The sequence below is a fragment of the Pongo abelii genome, chromosome 9 (assembly GCF_028885655.2).
Source record: "Pongo abelii isolate AG06213 chromosome 9, NHGRI_mPonAbe1-v2.0_pri, whole genome shotgun sequence".
NCBI classification, from domain to species: Eukaryota; Metazoa; Chordata; class Mammalia; order Primates; family Hominidae; genus Pongo; species Pongo abelii.
Window position 1 is genome coordinate 126,295,381 of NC_071994.2, and position 21,176 is coordinate 126,316,556.

At 46.0% G+C, this 21,176-nt stretch overlaps 1 protein-coding gene across 2 annotated transcripts in view; it reads right to left on the reverse strand.

Annotated features, from left to right (window-relative positions):
* Window positions 1-21,176, reverse strand: part of CLMP (CXADR like membrane protein) — a 126,850-nt gene that overhangs the window by 20,034 nt on the left and 85,640 nt on the right. For both annotated transcript variants that reach the window (XM_024255037.3, XM_009247183.4), the window contains exon 2: window positions 7,842-7,999. In XM_024255037.3, the coding sequence (XP_024110805.1) occupies window positions 7,842-7,999 (158 nt within the window). The remainder of the gene's footprint in view (window positions 1-7,841; window positions 8,000-21,176) is intronic.

Genomic DNA, 21,176 nt, shown 5'->3' on the forward strand with positions numbered 1-21,176 from the left:
AAACCCGTCTCTATTAAAAATACAAAATTAGCTGGGCATGGTGGTGCATGCCTGTAATCCCAGCTACTCGGGAGGCTTAGGCAGGAGAACCCAGGAGGCGGAGGTTGCAGTGATCCAAGATCGTGCCATTGCACCCCAGCCTGGGCAACAAGAGCGAAACTCTGTCTCAAAAACAAAAAACAAAAAACAAAAAAAAAAACAAAATTTCTTATCATGTAGGATCCACTAACTAGTTGTGATACAGATTTTGAAAAAAACGCTAGGCCGGGCGTGGTGGCTCACGCCTGTAATCTCAGCACTTTGGGAGGCCAAGGTGGGTGGATCACAAGGTCAGGAGATTGAGACCAGCCTGGCCAACATTGTGAAACCCCCATCTCTACTAAAATACAAAAAAAAATTAGCTGGGCATGGTGGCACGCGCCTGTACTCCCAGGTACTCAGGAGGTGGAGGTTGCGGTGAGCCGAGATTGTGTCACTGCACTCCAGCCTGGCAACAGAGCGAGACTCCGTCTCAAAAAAAAAAAAAAGAAAAAACACTGTGCCAGGCCGCAGTGATTGGGATTGCTGGCTGGGAAGTCAAGTGATCTCCACACGGAAGCCTCTCCTCTGACAGCTGTGTGCCTGGCTCTGATCACTTATCCTTTCTAAGCCTTAAGATCCTGAACTATAAAAGGGGGCTGCATTACTTCAGAGGATTTTTGTGGGAATGAGATAGTAAGCATTCAAGTGTTAGCATTATCATTTTTATTAGCCTGGTTCTGGGTTCAAGAAGGCCCCTAAGGTTTTAAAAATTGTTCGGCTCAATACCCAAAGAATACTAATCATTCTCTTCCCGGAAAGAGCCGGGTCCAGTTGCATTTTCTCATGGCCCAATAACGAGAAGCACACAAACTAGGAAAGAAGGGAATTTATCACTGTAACCAGATACAGGGAGAAGGTTGGAGATAATTCCACCAGACCAACTCAAAAGTGTACAATTTTCTTAGTGCTTATATAGGTTGGGGTTATGTGCCTATGTGCAGTATAGCATTTGCCTAAGTCTATAGGTAACTAATTTTGTTTCAACTAGAAGGTCAGAGGCCAAAAAAATGCTTGCTAAGTCCGATTAAGCTGTGAGGGTCTCAGTATCTTCAAGATCTATCTACTGTGGTACTGGAGTGATTCATTCATTCTTTCTTTCTTTCTTTTTCTTTTTTTTTTTTTTTGAGACAGTTTCATTCTGTCACCCAGGCTGGAGTGCAGTGCCACGATCTCGGCTCACTGCAACCTTTGCCTCCTGTGTTCAAGCGATTCTCCTGCCTCAGCCTCCCATGTAGCTGGGACTACAGGCACATGCCACCATGTCCAGCTAATTTTTGTAGTTTTAGTAGAGATGGGGTTTCACCAGGTGGGCCAGGCTGGTCTCAAACCCCTGGCCTTAAGTGACCTGCCCACCTCAGTCTCCCAAAGTGCTGGGATTACAGGCGTGAGCCACCGTGCCCATCCGGAGTGATTATTCCTATCTTATCTCATTTACAGCTTGGTCTGAAGAGCTGCCTTAGACTTTCCAATAAATCTATTCAAACAACTGCCTCTGTTACCTTGGCTCGTCTCAGATTTCGACAACCCAAGTCAGGTCCTGGCACTAGGAAAGTGAGACTGTCTCCGTTATTTTGACTTGCTCCAGGATAGGGAGAAGCCTATGCACGTCTCCTACTGACCATATGTTTATATTTCTAGCTTTGATGTCTGGGCACTGATTTCCCTAGGTTTAATTATTTGCTCAGTGTTAAGGCAGTGCTGTGGAAATTTGTCTGTGTAACTGGAGTGCTGTGCAGGCCTGTCTGTGTGACTGTCATGCAGGCCCATCTGTTTGATTGTTAGGGAGAAATGGCCTGCCACAATTCCACACATTTGTGTAGCAAAACTCCCCTGGCTGAAAATCTGTTTCCCATCACCTGTGCACACTGATGAAGGCTTGGCCTTCTGAATGTTACACCTATGCCAGTGCAGTCTGGACCATACCTCATTTTTGACTCCTGCCCTCAGATCTCTGAATCTCGTTGTCCCCAAACCTGATGTTTCTTGACTCTGAATAGTGTTTTCTGATAGATCTCGGCTTTGATTATGCAGTTTTTTCTTTCTGAAATGCCTTTTCCTCTTGTATTTTTGCCTCAACAACACCTATATAAGGCCTCAAGATCAAGCTCAAGGACCACTTTCTGAATATAGCCTTTCTCGACTCCCCAGTTAGAATGGTGACTCCCTGCTTCAACCTGTGGTGTTTGGGGCATACTGCTACCATAGTGCATAGTACATTCCGGTAGGTATGACTCCATCTGCTTTTCCTCGCTTTCCCTAAAATCTTGTCTCCACACACACACACACAAAGACACACACTTTTTTTTTTTTGAGACGGAGCCTAGCTCTGTCGCCCAGGTTGGAGTGCAGTGGCGCAATCTTGGCTCACTGCAACCTCCGCCTCCCGGATTCAAGTGATTCTTCTGCCCCAGCCTCTCAAGTAGCTGGGACTACAGGCACACACCACCACGCCCGGCTAATTTTTGTATTTTTAGTAGAGACTGGGTTTCACCATATTGGCCAGGCTGGTCTTGAACTCTTGACCTTGTGATCCACCCATCTTGGCCTCCCAAAGTGCTGGGATTACAGGCATGAGCCACTGCACCCAGCCACATTTTTTTTTTTCTTTTTTGAGACACAGACTCACTCTTTTGCCCAGGCTGGAGTACAGTGATGCAATCTCAGCTCCCTGCAACCTTCGCCTCCCGGGTTCAAGTGATTCTTCTGCCTCAGCCTCCCAAGTAGCTGGAACTACATGTGTGTGCCACCATGCCCAGCTAATTTTTTTGTATTTTTAGTAGAGATGGGGTTTCACCATATTGGTCAAGCTGTTCTCGAGCTCCTGACCTCATGATCTGCCCGCCTCGGCCTCCCAAAGTGCTGAGATTACAGGTGTGAGCCACTGTGCCCGGCCTGACACACACTTTTTTTTTTTTTTTGAGATGTTGTCTCATGCTGTCGCCCAGGCTGGAGTGCAGTGGTGCGATCTCTGCTCACTGCAACCTCCTCATCCCGGGTTTAAGCGATTCTCCTGCCTCAGCCTCCTGAGTAGCTGAGACTACAGGCATCCGCCATCACTCCTGGCTAATTTTTGTATTTTTAGTAGAGACGGAGTTTCACCGTGTTGTTCAGGTTGGTCTCGAACTCCTGACCTTGTGATCCGCCGGCCTCAGCCTCCCAAAGTGCTGGAATTACAGGTGTGAACTACCACGCCCGGCCATCACACACCTACTTTTAAGAGACAGGTCTCACTGTGTTGCCCAGGCCGAGACTGTCTCCATATTTAATGAAGAAAAAAGGGATAAGGTATAGGCAAGCATCTGACATCTTTGGAAAGGTGAAATTATACAATTGCAAGATAGTCTTTTTTGCGGGGTGGGGATGGACTCTCACTCTGTCACCCAGGTTGGAGTGCAGTGGTGCGATCTCGGCTCACTGTGACCTCCGCCTCACAGGTTCAAGCAATTCTCCTGCCTCAGTCTCCCAAGTAGCTGGGATTACAGGTGCCTACCACCATGCCTGGCTAAATTTTTTGTGATTTTAGTCGAGAGAGGGTTTCACCATGTTAGCCAGGCTGGTTTCGAACTCTTGACCTCAAATGATCTGCCCACCTCGGCCTCCCAAAGTGCTAGGATTACAGGTGTGAGCCACTGCGCCCGGCCTATTTTGTTTTTTATCCTAAGAAATGTAGTGTTGAGACTAAGCAGTTCATCAGGGTGTGATGGGAGAAAAATGAACATCAATTTAGTCCTTTTGCAAACAAATAAAAAAATTAAAAATATGAATTTCAGTGGTTTGGGGCTGTTTGTATTATGTCATTCCTGGTGGACTTGGAACAATTTGTTAGGACTTGTATAGAACAGATGGAGCAGCTCAACTTTCTGGCGGCCATTCTGCTGTGCCATCGCCTGCAGAGCAATCGTAAAACTGCTCTAAATGGAGATGGATGCAGATCTCTCTTGATGTTTCAGATCAGGATTTTTCCGCCATTTGGTCTTTTCTTGGAGAAGAAGCCTACATAGCACATATTATACTTTCACATTATTTATGAAGGTAATACAGCTAGTGGTTCTCAGACCAGGCACTGAGGTCAGGGTGCCTAATTTGTTTTTTGTTCATTTGTTTTGTTTTGAGATGGTCTCCTTCTGTCACCCAGGCTGGAGTGCAGTGGCGCCATCTCTGCTCACTGCAGCCTCAACTTCCCATGCTCCAGCCATTCTCTCACCTTCGCTTCATAAGTGGCTGAGATTATAAGCCTGCACCACCATGCTCAGCGAAGTTTTGTAATTTTAGTAGAGGTGGGGTTTCACCATGTTGCCCAGGCTGGTCTTGAACTCCTGAGCTCAAGTGAACCTCCCGCCTGGGCCTCCCAAAGTGCTGGGATTACAGGCATGAGCCACTGTGTCTGCCCAGCCCAGCCCAGAGTGCCTAATTTGAAAATGCAAATTAGGTGACCTTAGGCAATGTGTCACTATGTTTGTGTGTTTACACACATGTGGGCATATCTCAGCTCCTTATTTGTAAAATGGGCCCATTAATCCTAGTTATGAGTATTACATTAACAAATTTTAAAAATTGTTTTAGAAATGGGGGTTCTCACTCTGTTGCTCAGGCCTTCTGGAACTCCTGGCCTCAAGCAGTCCTTGCACCTCAGTCTCCCGAGTAGCTGGGACTACAGGCACAAGCTACTGCAACTGGCACATATTAAATAACATGAGATAATATGTGCTAAACAGATTTGTACCTGGCATATTTATTGGTTTCTTTGTTCCTACCTTTCTACCTACCCCTCCCCTCCTTTCTTAAAAAATAAAAATTATTTAAGAGATAGAGTCTCACTGTGTCACCCAGGCTGGTCTCAAATTCCTAGGTTCAAGCAATCCACCCACCTCAGCCTCCTGAGTAGCTGAGATTGCAGACACTAGCCACTGTGCCAGGCTCTTTGTAAAAAATTATTAAATGTCTTTTCACTATAACCTCTAAGAAGGCAAGGACTATGATGTCTTCTTCACTATTGTATCCTGGTACCTAGCATGGCATACAGTAAGTGCTAAATAAATTTGTGTAATCTGAATGATTGAATAAATGGACATCCTTGCTTCACAGTATCAACTGAAGACAAGCAGGGAATTGTGACTGCTTAAAGCCATATCAAGGGCTTTTTGAAATCAATAATTAACATCCTAATCCTTATATTCACTTGGCTATATAACCAAGCAAGTCCTTTTTTCTTTAATTCAAATGAAAATACTTGGGTGAAAGTTAGATGTGTGAAATTGTTAATGAGAAAATTATCCAGTGAAACTTTTTTTTTTTTTTTTTGAGACAGTCTTGCTCTGTTGCCCAGGCTGGAGTGCAATGGCTCGATCTCAGCTCCAAGCTATTCTCCTGCCTCTGCCTCTCTAGTAGCTGGGATTACGGGCAGATGCCACCAGGCTTGGCTAATTTTTTTGTACTTTTAGTAGAGACAGAGTTTCACCATGTTGCCCAGCCTGATCTTGAACTCCTAACCTCAGGTTATCCACCCACCTCGGTCTCCCAAAGTGCTGGGATTACAGGCATGAGCCACCGCACCTGGCCGAAACTTGTTAAAGATAGTAAAACAGACTATTCAAAAAGGGCCACGGTAATAGGTATGAAGACCTATGAGTCAGAGATTGGGCTTGACTCTGATTCCAGCAAGTACAAGGGGAGTTTACAACCAAGGAGCTGGGTGGGTGTCATGAAATTACTAAGAGGGAGCATCAGGGCTGAGGGGGTTTCTGGTTGAACCTGCTTGATAGGATTATTGTAGGCAGGACAGGGTGATAAGATACCAAGCGTAGAGCATTTTCACCAACCTGACTTGGCAGCATTTTTGCTCAAAATGCTTTCTATGAGGGCAGAAAGGGAAGTCCAAGATTAGCTCTAGTCAGAAAGACCTCAGGAACCTGCCTCAAGTGTGATCAAAGAAGAGAATCTATCAGAGTCATTCTTGGATTTTTATTACAGGAACATGGGCTGTAATAAACATGAACATCACTTCATTCAGAACTGAGAGTATCAAATCTAGGCTGACCAAGAAGCTGTTAAAATAAACATACTCAGAGGTCGGGCACAGTGGCTCACACCTGTAATCCCAGCACTTTGGGAGGCCGAGGCAGGTGGAACACCTGAGGTCAGGAGTTCGAGACCAGCATGGTGACACTCTGTCTCTACTAAAAAAACAAAAATTAGCTGGGCGTGGTGGTGGATGCCTGTAATCCCAGCTACTCGGGAGGTTAAGACATGAGAATCGCTTGAACCCAGCAGGTGGAGGTGGCAGTGAGCTGAGATGGCGCCACAGCACTCCAGCCTGGGCAACAGAGGAAGACTTCATCTCAAACAACAACAACAACAAAAATTCGCCAGGCGTGGTGGTGCACGTCTGTAATCCCAGCTGCTCAGGAGGCTGAAGCGGGAGAATTGCTTGAATCCTGTGAATGGAGGTTGCAGTGAGCTAAGATCGAGCCATTGCACCCCAGCCTGGACAACAGAGTGAGACTCTGTCTCAAAATAAAAAAATAAATAAATAAACCTACTCAGGTTGAAGTGACCTCGCTCTACAGAGAACAGATAGTATCTTAGGATGTTGCTGTATGCGAACAAAATGACAAGCAATATCAATATAATGAGGTGATGTAGACAGCTATTTAAGCAAGTTAAACTACAATAGTGATCCTGAAATCTGTTTTCAGTGAAAACCTTAGCTCTTCCCAACATAAACCATGTTATAAAATTAGTGGTATAGACAGAGAAGAGGAAAGGACAACTTTTTTCTTTCTTTTGCTTTTGTTTTGTTTTTGTTTTTTTAGAGACAGTGTCTGGCTTGTTGCCCAGGCTGGAGCACAGTGGTGTGATCTCAGCTCACTGCAGCTTTGACCTCCTGCACTCAAGTGATCCTCCTGCACTCAAGCGATCCTCCTGCTTCAGCCTCCTGAGAAGCTGGGACTATGGGCATGTGTCATCACATCTGGCTAATTAAAAAACTTTTGTTGGTACAGAGGGAGTCTCACTTTGTTGCCCAGGCTGGTCTTGAACTCCTGGGCTCAAGCAGTTCACCCCCCTCAGGCTCCCAAAGTGTTGGGATTACAGGTGTGAGTCACTGCACCAGCCTGACAACTTCTTATTTATTTAGAGACAGGGTCTTGCTATGTTGCCCAGGCTCAAGTACAGTGGCTATTCCCAGGTGTGATCATAGCTCACTGCAGCCTTGCACTCCTGGGCTCAAGTGATCCTCCCACCTCAGCCTCCCAAGTGGCTGACACTACAGGTATGTGCCACCACATCTGGCTAATTTTTCTTTCTTTCTTTTTTTTTTTTTGAGATGGAGTCTTGCTGTGTCACCCAGGCTGGAGTGCAGTGGCATGATCTCAGCTCACTGCAACCTCTACCTCCTGGGTTTAAGCGATTCTCCTGCCTCAGCCTCCCAAGTAGCTGGGTTTACAAGCATAGGCCACCACACCCGGCTATTATTAGTAGAGACAAGGTTTCACCATGTTGGCCAGGCTGGTCTCGAACTCCTGACCTCAGGTGATCCACCCGCCTTGGCCTCCGAAAATGCTGAGATTATAGGTGTGAGCCATCACACCCAGCAATACTCTTTCTTCTCAATAGTTTTGTATCTAAAGTCTTTCAAGTAGAAGCCAGATGAAAAAGGAATTCCAGCTCTTTCAGAGCCAACAAGAAAGACTGGAAGACTGAAGAAAGGCAAATGCAGGAGGACAAGAAGGAGGAGGGACTCCAGCCAGGTGTCTACTTACCACTTTTTGGTTCCCTTCATTATCGGTGAGCAGCCATTCAATATCCAGAGTGTCTTTTTCTGGAAGCCCCAGTTGATGGTGGCAGGGCAAAGTGACTTTTTCCTCTGCCACTCTCTTGATCTCAGTGTGAGTCCCCAAAGTTCCAACATAGTAGGAAACTGCAAGAAGAAAATCTTTAATGAGTAATGCAGAGACTGGATGGCAATGTGTGGGGAACAAATATGACAACAAAGAATTATGGGATGTTCCTGTGGGCAAAGGCATGTCGAGGGGTTGCAAGAGTCCTAGACCAGGAGTACTAGAAGTCCTGGTCTCACACTGGCTCCTCCGTTAACTGAATTCATCACGTCTTCTTTAACCACCCCAAATTACAACCTACTAGTGACTGTCTTTCTTACCTTACTTGGTCTTTATGAACAATGAAATTGCTCATGTTAACTTTTTTTTGGAGATGGAGTTTTGCTCTTGTCACCCAGGCTGGAGTGCAATGGCACGATCTTGGCTCACTGCAACCTCTGCCTCCTGAGTTCAAGTGATTCTCCTGCCTTAGCCTCCCGAGTAGCTGGAATTACAGGTGCTTGCCACCACACCCAGCTAATTTTTGTATTTTTAGTAGAGACAGGGTTTCACTATGTTGGCCAGGCTGGTCTCGAACTCCTAACTTCAGGTGATCCACCCGCCTTGGCCTCCCAAAGTGCTGGTATTATAAGCATGAGCCACTGTGCCCGGCCTGTTTGTTTGTTTGTTTGTTTGTTTGTTTTTAGAGAGATTGGGTGTCTCTCTGTTACCCAGGCTGGAGTGCAGTGGTGCAATCATGGCTCATTGCACCCTCGACCTCACCAATTCAAGCGATCCTCCCACCTCAGGCTCCAGAGAAGCTAAGACTATAGGCACATGCCACCATGCTGGCTAATTTTTTTTCTTTTTTTTGAGATGGAGTCTCGCTCTGTCACCCAGGCTGGAGTGCAGTGGTGCGATCTCAGCTCACTGCAACCTCTGCCCCCCAGGTTCAAGCGATTCTGGTGCCTCAGCCTCCCAAGTGGCTGGGATTACAGGCGCACTGTAATTTTTGTACTTTTTAGTAGAGATGGGGTTTCACCATCTTGGCCAGGCTAGTCTTGAACTCTTGACCTCACGATCCACCCTCCTCAGCCTCCCAAAGTGCTGGGATTACAGGCGTGAGCCACCGCGTCCGGCCATGCTGGCTAATTTTTTGTAGAGACAGGATCTTGCTCTGTTATTATGCCAGGTCCCAGGTTACTTCTGGGCTGAAGCGATTCGCCAACCTTGGCCTCACAAAGTGCTAGAATTGCAGGCATGAGCCACTGTGCCTGGAAACAACTGTGTTTTTGATCTTTCTGTCTTCTATTAGCAGAGGCTTCCAAGAAGATGATACTCATGGAAACTGCACTAAGTTGCCCAGAAACTCATGTTCTTAAATTATAGAGTCATAGCCATTTGAAGCTGGAGAAAACCTTACAGATGAACCTTCTTACTTTCTTTAAGTCTAGTAACAGTTGTTGCTGACCAGTAGCATGTATTTAGAAGGATGAAAAGACAATTACACAAATAGTGTAGTATAAAGGGAAATTATTCATGATCAAAGGGCTATGCAAATTTAGAGGAGAGAAATTATAGGCAATTAATTATAGGGTTCAGGAAAAGCTGAAATCCTTCCAGGGTTTTGTAAATATTAGAAACAGAGTATGTAAATCATCTAGTATAGTGTTTAGCACTGAGTGGCTCTGAATAAAAGGCAATTTATTTTATTATGGAGAAGGTGACATTTGATATGGAGCTTGGAACATGGAATTCATGTGGATAGAATAGAGGAGGAGGAAAGGTGTTGAGATGTTGGGGGAGATGACGGGATCAAAGACACAGGATGGGAGAGGCGGTGGGGGGCGGATATTCAGTGGATGGTAGTAGTTCAGCTTGGCTGGTGTGAAGAAGAAATGTGGAAAAACAAAACAAATTATGCTGGAAAAGTGAAGCAGTTGATGGGATAAAAGTCCTTTCTTGCTGCAGTGAGCACAGTGACATGATCTCTTGCTTAAGGAAGAGATAATTTAGGAGTTGTGTGTTGAATGCACAGGAAAAGGGAAATATTGAGACAGACATTTGTGAAAATGCTATTAAATTTTTCCAAGTAACAGATATTGCTCTAGGATAGTGGTGAAGGTAGTAAAAAACAAATGATGGATTTGCGAGGTAATGTGAATAGTCAAAACTACGGAATACAGCAACTGACTGGATCTAAGAGGAGAAAGAAAAAGGATTCAAAGCAAAGATTGGGCCGGGCACGGTGGCTCACGCCTGTAATCCCAGCACTTTGGGAGGCTGAGGAGTGACGATCAACTGAGGTCAGGAGTTTGAGACCAGCCTGGCCAACCATGGCCAACATGGTGAAACCCCATCTCTACTAAAAATACAACATTTAGCTGGGCCTGTGTGTGGGTGCCTGTAATCCCAGCTACTCCAGAGGCTGAGGCTGGAGAATCGCTTGAACCCAGGAGGCAGAGGTTGCAGTGAGCCGAGATCGCACCATTGCACTCCAGCCTGGGTGACAGAGCGAGACTCCCTCTCAGAGAAAAAAAAGCAAAGATTGTTTTCAAGCTTGCATGACTGGTAGGATGGTGATCGCAGTAGCAGTGATGGGGAAGCCAGGAGTACGATGTGTTTTATTTGGGGGTGAGCTGGGGAGGGTAGGCACTGAGTTTAGATTCAAGTCCATTGTGATGCAGGCATCTGTCCAACAGGCATCCCTGTGTTCTTTCCCCAACCATGGCGCCTCCCTTTCCACTGCTGATGCTCACACAGCTCCACAAATAGTGTCCACCCTCAGTTGTTGTGTTAGAGGAAGTCACAGCCCTGCTTTGCTTTATTTCTTTATTTTTCATTTCTCTTGTGCCTCTAAATGAAGCTCTTGGAAACACTTCTGTTCCATCCGTTATGCCTGGGCTAAACTGTCTCAGGTCCCTTAATTTCTCTGCTTTTTCCCAAAAACAGTTTTTTTCCTCCCACTGAGACAGGAAGTCAGGGGTTGGCATCCTCCCCAAAACAGTCTTCAATACCAGGTCAGGCTGGGTTCCAGGTTGCTCCTTAGAGCCTTCCTAGAGACAGGTTACTACCCCCCTCCCCCACCGCCCGCCCCCTGGCCCCCGACCTCTCTGTGAGTGCAGAAATACCTTGCGGAACAAGTGGGCTCTTACAAGGAGTTCCTGCCTCTCTTAGAGACACATATTCTTGTATCCCCCCAAGTTCTATCTTCCATTCTCTGTAGTTTCCTGTCAGATGGTTTCGAAATATGAAACAGCCTTTTTCTTTTCTTTTGAGATGGAGTCTCTCTCTGTCACCCAGGCTGGAGTGCAGTGGCACGATCTCAGTTCACTGCAACCTCTGCCTCCCGGGTTCAAGGGATTCTCCTGTCTCAGTCTCTGGAGTAGCTGGGATTATAGGCGTGTGCCACACTGACTGATTTTTTTGTATTTTTAGTAGAGACGGGGCTTCACCATGTTAGCCAGGCTGGTCTCAAACTTCTGACCTCAGGTGATCTGCCTGCCTTGGCCTCCCAAAGTGCTGGGATTACCGGCGTGAGCCACTAAACCCGGTCTCCCTGTTTATTTTCTAATTCTCTAATTCCCTGTTTATTTACCAAAATTGATTAGCAGCCAATCTGTGGGAAGGAAAAGGGCTTCCGGTATTCCTGCTTTCAGGGAAATGAGATGAAGAAGAATGGAGCAGGGGAGATTGTGCTTCATTCTACAGCAAGGCTGCTTGGGCTGACACTGCAGGGGAGGAGCCCTCAGAGGCATCTGAAACGGCCTTCGCAAGTGTTATATCAGTGGGAAAATTATAACAGTAAGCTAAACTAACCCACCCTGGATCTTCCCTTTCCCTTAATTATTCCTGGGCTATTGGGCCAAGCTAACTTTGGAAGACATTTAGGTTATAGTTTAAATGATAATAGGCCTTGCCCAAAACTCAACCGCTTTTGCAAAGCTAATGGGAAGCCATCAGGCTGGGAAGGAAAGGAGACTAAATCCTGGTAAGGCGCAGGCATAAGTCATTGTCAGCCATTACTCCAGAGGTCATAAGATATGCAACTTCCAGGCCTGGTGCGCTGGCTCACGCCTGTAATCCCAGCACTTTGGGAGGCCAAGGCAGGTGGATTGCTTGAGTCCAGGAGTTTTGAGACCAGCCTGGGCAACAAGGCCAAACCCTATCTCCACCAAAAATGCAAAAATTAGCCGGGCATGGCGGCCAAGCCTGTAGTCCCAGCTACTTGGGAGGCCGAGGTGGGAGGATCACCTGAGCTTGGAAAGTCGAGGCTGTTGTGAGCCATGATTGCACCACTCTACTCCAGCATGGGTGACAGAGTACGACCCTGTCTCTATAAAAAAAAAAAAAAAAAAGATATGCAACTTCCCTAGTTATTCCTGCAAATAACACTATTGTAGAATCTAAGATTGGCCCTTTGAGCTATCTTTCCAGGTTTTTTTCTTTTTTTGAGATGGAGCATCTCTCTGTCACCAGGCTGGAGTGCAGTGGCACAATCTTGGCTCAGTGCAACCTCTGACTCCCTGGTTCAAGTGATTCTCCTGCCTCAGCCTCCTGAGTAGCTGGGACTACAGGCATGTGCCGCCACACCCAGCTAATTTTTGTATTTTTAGTAGAGACAGGGTTTCACCATGTTAGCCAAGATGGTCTCGATCTCCTGACCTCGTGATCCACCCACCTCGGCCTCCCAAAGTGATGGGATTGCAGGCAAGAGCCACCGTGCCTGGCCAGGTTTTTTTTTTTTTTTTTTTTGGGATAGTCTTGCTCTGTCACCCAGGCTGGAGTGCACTGGTGCCATCTCCTCTCACTGCAACCTCCGCCTCCCAGGTTCCAGTGATTCTCCTGCCTCAGCCTCCCAAGTAGCTTTTTTTTTTTTTTTTGTATTTTTAGTAGAGACAGGATTTCACCATGTTGGTCAGGCTGGTCTTGAACTCTTGGCCTCAAGTGATCCACCCGCCTCAGCCTCCCAAAGTGCTGGAATTACAGGTGAGAGCTACCATGCCCAGCCTCCTCCTGCCCAATTTTATGTGGCTTCCAGGATGTCTGGTTCTCCCATTATCCTGTAAGCTCCTTGAGATCAAGTACCATTCATTGCTGCCTTCTCATAGAACTCAGCCCAGGGTCTCACACTGCAGGTATTCAATTAATATTTGTTGAATTTATTTGAGTGTAACCTACATGCTCATTTTTACCAATGAGGAAACTAAGACCCAGGGGTGAAAGAGACAGCCCAAGGTCCTACAACTCATTTAGCAGCAGAAATAACCCATATGATAACCCATCCTCCCAGAATTACTATAAAGCAGCTTTAGAATAGCTGGGAAATTCACTGGTTTGCAGTGTAATAAGCCAAACTTTGTTAAGAAAGAGCTTTGTAAGAAGGAGCTCTGGCTTAACCCTGATCACTTTCCACCAGACACAAAAATGCTCAAATGAAACCAGTGCCCTACATTCCAGGCAGAGCTAGCGAACCCAGCACCAATTTAGTGCATACAATAGATACTTAAACATTCAATAACGAATGCCAAGAGCCAGCTATGAAAGTTGCCAATTTAAGCCACTAGAGGGAATCAAAGGCTCAGATTCGTCTGATGTCCCAAAAAAACCGGAACATTGTGGTGGGTGGTGTGCTTTGACAGTCAGCCAAGTCCTATTTATACCATATCCAGAATTAAATACAGCAGTGCAGGGAGGAGCCCCTCTGTGCATACAAATGGCTTTATCAAGGCAGGGAGCCAGGAGATCAGGGCGCATATACTTCTAGTCTTCCTTGAACTTCAGTTTGTTAGACTCCAGGAGGCCACTGAGATTTCTACAGATTTCTAAGGTCCTTCTCCTTCTGTCCCTTTTTTTCTTTCTTTCTTTTTTTTTTTAAACATTAAAGCTTTTACATTTTTTTACATTGCTCAAAGGATCTTCTGTACTTTTTTTTTTTCTTTTTTAAACCCACCTAAGCAGAGAGGGGCCTGGGTTCTGTCTCTTTTTTTTTTTTTTTTTTTTTTTTGAGACAGTCTCACTCTGTTGCCCAGGCTAGAGTGCAGTCGCTCAATCTCGGCTCACTGCAACCTCTGCCTCCCAGGTTCAAGTGATTCTTGTGCCTCAGCCTACTGAGTAGCGGGGATTACAGGCGTGCACCACCATGCCTGGCTAATTTTTGTATTTCTAGTAGAGACGGGATTTCACTGTGTTGGCCAGGCTGGTTTCAAACTCCTGACCTCCGGTGATCAGCCCGCCTCGGCCTCCCAAAGTGCTGGGATTACTACAGGCCTGAGCCACCATGCCTGGCTTTTTTTTTTTTTTTTTTTTTTTGATCCAGATTCTCCCTCTGTAGCCCAGGCTGGAGTGCAGTGCTGCGATCTCGGGTTCATGAGTAACTGGGATTACAGGGTTGCACCACCCACTGAGCTATTTTTTTTAGTAGAGATGGAGTTTCTCTATGTTGACCAGGCTGGTCTCAAACTCCTGGCCTCAAGTGATCTGCCCACCTCAGCCTCCCAAAGTCTAGGATTACAGGCATGAGCCACCGCGCCCAGTCCTGGGTTCTATTTTTTTTTTTCCCCCAGACGGAGTCTCGCCCTGTTGCTCAGGCTGGAGTGCAGTGGCATCATCTCAGCTCACTGTAACCTCTGCCTCCCAGGTTCAAACAATTCTCCTGCCTCAGCCTTTCAAGTAGCTGGGATTACAGGCAGGCGCCACCATGCTCAGCTAATTTTTTGTGTCTTTAGTAGAGACGGGGTTTCACCATGTTGGCCAGGCTGGTCTCGAATTCCTGACCCCTTATGATCCACCCGCCTCAGCCTCCCAAAGTGCTGGGATTACAGGTGTGAGCCACCGCGTCCAGCCTCTGTCTTTAACTCCAAGGCTTAGCAGTGCTCATGGGGGCTGCTGAGCTTGTGTCTGCCATTTGATGGGTGAGAGGAAAGGGGCAGTCCGATCATCCCGTGGCTAGCCTTGGATTGCGTGGGCACTGGAAGATTCATCTTTGTTAGGAAAGACTTTAGAGATCATCAGTTTAACTTATGAGGAAACTGCACCCCAGAGAATTGAGATGTCACGTCACAAAACTAATTAGTGGCAGAACTGCAAGTAAGGGAATAGTCTTTGCTAGGATTCTGTTACAGCATTTACCTATGGGAAGAGGTGCTGAGTGGTGGCAGTGGTAAGGACTGCCTCCTTAGGCACAGGCAGAATGCCTTCAGGGAAGCCGCAAGCTCTCCCTAAGTGGGAGCTTCTGCATGCACCTCAGGCACTTCAAAGGACCTCTGGGAGCTTGAGAGAATTACCTTCTGAGCCTTAGTGTTTCCATCCGCAAAATGGGAATTAAAGAAGACACTGAGGAAAGCAGCTAGCACCGTGAAAGCACATAGGAGTCTCCCAGTAAAATGTTAGTTCTCTTCCCCTGCTTATCTCTGCTAGAAGGGACTTCTCACATGACTGCTGCCTACACTCAGTTAAGAGTAGTTTAGTTTTATCCTCTAAAAGGTATTTACATTTATTTCCTTCCCTCCTTCCCTCCTTCCTTCCTCTCTCTCTCTTTCTTTCTTTTTTCTTTTCTTTCTTTCTTTTTTTTTTTTTTTGAGATGGAGTCTTGCTCTGTCACCCAGGCTGGAGTGCAGTGGCACAATCTTGGCTCACCACAACCTCCGCCTCCCAGGTTCAAGTGATTCTCCTGCCTCAGCCACGCGAATAGCTGGGATTACAGGCATGCGCCACCACACCTGGTTAATTTTGTATTTTTAGTAGAGATGGGGTTTCGCCACGTTCGTCAGGTTTGTCTCGAACTCCTGACCTCAGGTGATCTGCCTGTCTTGGACTCCCAAAGTGCTGGGATTACAGGTGTGAGCCACCGTGCCAAGCCATATTTACATTTTCTTATAGATTCTCCTGAGCCTTAAGACACCCTTCAAAGAGATGGGCAGGAGTAACTGTGGTTTTTGTTTGTTTGTTTGTTTTTTGTTTTTTTTTTTTTGAGACAGTCTTGCTCTGTCACCCAGGCTGGAATACAGTAGCGCAATCTCAGCTCACTGCAACCTCGGCCTCCCGGGTTCCAGCGATTCTTGTGCCTCAGCCTCCCGAGTAGCTGGGATTACAGGCCCACGCCACCACGCCTGGCTAATTTTTGTACTTTTAGTAGAGACGGGGTTTCACCATGTTGGCCAGGCTGGTCTCAAACTCCTGACCTCAGTGATCCACCCACCTCAGCCTTCCGAAACGCTGGAATTACAGCTGTGAGCCACCATGCCCTGCTATTATGAGATTTTATTGTGATTTTATTCTTTTTTTTTTTTTTTTTTTTAGCTCATCAGCTGTTGTTAGTGTTAGTGTATTTTATGTGTGGCCCGAGATAATTCTTTTTCTTCCAGTGTGGCTCAGGGAAGCAAAAAAATTGGACACTCTTGAACAGTTTATTAAATTTGTATGCCTTTTCTCCTATTAATCTGCCTCTTGTCAGTGCTTTTCCATGAACCTTCAGCGGGCAGACGGGAAGTTTTCGCTTGACCCCGGCTACATATATAATTCTGTAGGAGGTGTGTGTGTGTGTGTGTGTGTGTGTGTGTGTGTGTGTGTGTGCATGTGTGTGCCTGCGTTCCAGATTGCTTATGGAACACTGTATGCAGTTTAAGACACAGCATGGTGCAATAGAAAGAGCATGAGCTTTGGAGTCTGAGAGGTCTGGACTTGAGTAGTGGCTGTAAGACCAATTAATTCCCTGATTGCTCTGAGTTGTTTCCTTTTCTGTAAAAGGAAAATAAAAACATCAACTTTGGAAGTTATTGTAAGCATTATATATGATGTATGAAAGTGTCTAGCACTGGCACATGGTATGTAGCACACACTCAGCAAATGGCAACTACTATTAATAATTGTACTTGCTGCATTTTTTTTTTTTTTTTGAGACAGGGTCTCAGATGCTCTTTCTGCCAGGCTGGAGTACAGTGGCACAATCATAACTCACTGTAGCTTCAACTTCCTGGGCTCAAGTGATCCTCCAACCTCAGCCTCCCAAGTAGCTGGGACTATAGGCTTTCACCACCATGCCTGGCTAATTACATTTTTTTTTTTTTTAATTTAGACAGAGTCTCACTCTGTCACCCAGGCTGGAGTGCAGTGGCGTGACCTCAGCTCACCGAAACCTCTGCCTCCCAGGTTCCAGTGATTCTCCTGCCTCAGCCTCGTGAATAGCTGGGATTACAGGCGCATGCCACCACATCTGACAAATTTTTGTATTTTTAATAGAGATGGGCTTTCACCGTGTTGGCCAGGCTGGTCTCAAAGTCCTGACCTCAGATGATCCTCCCACTTCGGCCTCCCAAAGTGCTGGGATTACAGGCATGAGCCACCGCGCCTGGCCAAAAAAATTTTTTTTTTTTTTTTCTTTTTTAGAAACAGGGTTTCACTATGTTGCCCAGGCTGGCCTCAGGCACCTGAGCTCAAGCAGTCCTCCTGCCTCGGCCTCTGAAAGTGATGGGATCACAGGCACGAGCCACCACCTTGTTGCATTTTGAAAGACAGAGAAAACCAGAAAACATACCACATGGACAAATCAGGATTGTGAAAAGTTTGGAAGTCATTTTGCTTCATCGCCGTTAGCATTTGGCTATATTTGCTCACTTTTGCGTGCTCTCTCCTATTTTTTTTGTTGTACCCGTTGAAATCAAGTTGTGGATGGCATGACACTAAGTCTAAATGTTTCAGTGCACACCTCCTAAAAATAAGCATGTTATTCCTCACAACAACAACAACAATATTAGCACACCTAAGAAAATTGATAATATTGTAGAGAAGGTCATTCCTGACGAGCGATTAAGGAAGACTGCAGTGAGTAAGGATGAAGGTAGTTCTGGAGAGACAGGCATGTTTTTACCACACAGAGGGAGGGAAAAGAATTCTAGGCGGAGGGAGCACCTGGAAGCTAATGGCACCACCTGTCCTCTCTGATCAGCTCCCCCAGCCTCCCTTGTCATAAACTAGTGAAGTTCCTCTGCCATTTGCTTTCCCAATCCCACACCCAGCCCAATCCCAGAACCTCTCCAGTCCACTCCTTTTATGAGAGTCTTCAGAAGAAGACCATATTTACTATGAGCTGCTAAATCCCTGACATTTTACTGTCTTTTTAAATACAAACATATATTTGGTACTTAAACAGTTTAAAGCCTAAAGCCAAAGGAATGAAGCTTGTAAGTTATCAGTGGAATTTCAGACATCTGGGAATCAATACGGTGCCTAGTTATTTCCTCCCACCCCTCCAAAGAGGATATTTGTTCCTAGAGTCCTTAATATTAGCGGTGTGGATACAAGGGCCCAGGTGACAGCCTGAGCTTTGGGCTTCAGCCAGGGGGCCAAATATTGAGCTTCACCTCCTTCCCAGCCTGTGGGTTGGTTTTAGGGGAGGAGAATGATGGGGAAAGGGAGTGAGGGAAAAGGGAGAAAGTGAGGGAAAGGAAGGGAAGAGGAAGGGAAGTGGGGGATGGGAGAAGGAAAAAGGAGGAGAGTGGGAGGGAGGAGAAGGAGGAAAAGGGAGAACCTGACACTGATGGAAGATAGTTGGAGAAGTTTTCAGATTAAACACAAACTGATTAAAAATGATCAACCTGGCTGGGTGCGGTGGCTCATGCCTGTAATCCCAGCACTTTGGGAGGCTGAGGCGGGTGGATCACCTGAGGTCGGGAGTTCGAGACCAGCCTGACTAGCATGGAGAAGGAGAAACCCTGTCTCTACTAAAAATACAAAATTAGCAGGTTGTGGTGGCGCATGCCTATAATCCCAGCTACTTGGGAGGCTGAGGCAGGAGAATCGCTTGAATCCGGGAGGCAGAAGTTGTGGTTGAGCCAAGATCACACCATTGTACTCCAGCCTGGGCAACAAGAGTGAAACTCCGTCTCAAAAAAAAAGAAAGAAAGAAAAAAAAATGGTCGAGTTGCCTCCCTTCCCCTCTGTGAAAAACTGTCTCAATAGGAACTTTGCAAGTGTTTATCCACATTAAAAAACTGCACTGAGCTTTTCACCTATCAGGCAAGGATGGTGCTAAGAATACTAAGGTGATGGATGATAGTCTTTCCTACTCCTTCAAATCTTTCGAAAGAGGATCGTTGATACCTGATATTAATTTAACAATGAACAATTAACTGATTCAACTGCATGATCTCATGTGAGCCCGTGACTCAAATGTTATCATTTGTTATCAATCTGAGCCCGTGAGAGCCAATGTTATCAACTCTCTTTTAGCGAAGAGAAAACTGAGGATGACCACACAGCTGAGGCCACACTGCCGATAGTCCACCTCTAGTTTTTATTATTTTTCCTTCCCCACACCGAAGATGATTGTCTTTTCCTTGAAACTGGCAGATTGGAAACACAGAGATCATGTTTATAAATGTAGATGGCACAGAGCTAGGTAGCAGAGCTAATCTGGTTGGACACACCTGAGGTACATAGTTATCCTGCTGGCTGGGATTCCGACCCAAAGCAAGAATAAATTGAATGGAGGCAAATGTTAAAAGTTTCAGTGAGACACAAGTCCAGGGTGGGAAAGACCTGAAGGACCTGGGGAACCAAGAGATTTATTGACCACCAGTATGATGTGGCCGCATTTATAGAGGTTCGATGTTCCAAATATGGGAGTAACATCTCCATCGTACTTTATACTAGCCAACCTAGCATATCCAGAGCAACTGTGTTCAGTTTTAGATGCTGAAAACTGGGAGGGACATTGACAAAAAGGGGCATTCGGGGAGTCATGACCGGCAAATGATAGGGTCAGAAAAACATATGAGGAACAGCTAATGCAGTTATAGGTGAAAAAATTATGAAGATGGAAGACCAAGGGGCAGCACTGTAGCTACCTTCCATCATTTAAAAGGCCACAAAACAAGTAATAGGTTTACTGCATTTTGTTCCTTTGGTCAGAATTACGGAATCAATATGGTGCCTAGTTATTTCCTTCCACCCCTCCAAAGGGGATATTTCTTCCTGGAGTCCTTGAAATAAGTGGTGTTGCCATGCGATGGCTGATGCCTGTAATCCCAGCACTGTGGGAGGCTGAGGTGGGCAGATCACAAGGTCAGGATTTCGAGGCCAGCCTGCCCAACATAGTGAAACCTCGTCTCTACTAAAAACACAAAAATTAGCTGGCCATGTTGGCAGGCGCCTATAATTCCAGCTACTTGGGAGGCTGAGATGGGAGAATCGCTTGAACCCAGGAGGTGGAAGTTGCCGTGAGCCCTGATTGCGCCACTGCACTCCAGCCTGGGTGACAGAGTGAGACTCTGTCAGAAAAAAAAAAAAAAAAAAAAAAAATTAGCCAGGTGTGGTAACTCATGCTTGTAATCCCAGCTACTAGGGAGGCTTCGACAGGAGAATCGCTGAAACTCAAGAAGTGCAGGCTATAGCGAGCCAAGATCATGACATGGCACTCCAGCCTGAGCAACAGACCAAAATTTCTCAAAGAAAAAAAAAATGGTGTTGGTACAAAGACCAAGGTGACAGCCTGAGCTCTGGGTGTCAGTCAAGGGGGCTGGATATTGAGCTTCTACTTCCTTCCCAGTCTGTGGGTTAGTTTTAGAGGAGGAGAAAGATGGGGAAAAGGAGTGAGGGAAAAGGGAGAAGCTGAGGGAAAGGAAGGAAAGGCCTTATGCCATTTGGGCTTAATACGTTGACTGACTCTGTAACAGCGCTGTCTGATAAGAGAAAGAGCTCTACTGTTTAGTGAATTTGCCATTACTGGAGTCATTCAAATGAGGGTGTGTGAGGAGCTGTAAAGAGATCCTTATATGTGGATGTTAAACCCAACATTTAATGTCTTTTCTAACTATAATATTCTATGAACTGCTAATAATTATGAGTGCTTAGTATATTCAAGGCCCTGTCTTAGTTGAACGTGATGCAAAATATAAAATACAAGTGTACACTACTGTCAGTGTATTTTGTCACCATCAGTGAGCACTTACACAATTTATACAAAAGGTCTAGTTTTGTCCCATTGTGTGTGTGGTTTTTATGTGTGTGTGCCTCAGCTGGAGTGCAGTGGCGCGATCTGGGCCCACTGAAACTTCTGCCTCTTGGGTTCAAGTGCCTCAGCCTTCCGAGTAGCTGGGATTACGGATGCACGCCACCATGCCCAGCTAATTTTTGTGTTTTTAGTAGAGACAGAGTTTCACCATGTTGGCCAGGCTGGTGTGGAACTCCTGACCTCAGATGATCCACCCACCTCAGCCTCCCAAAGTGTTGGGATTACAGGTGTGAGTCACCACGCCCGGCCATAGTTTTGTTCCATTA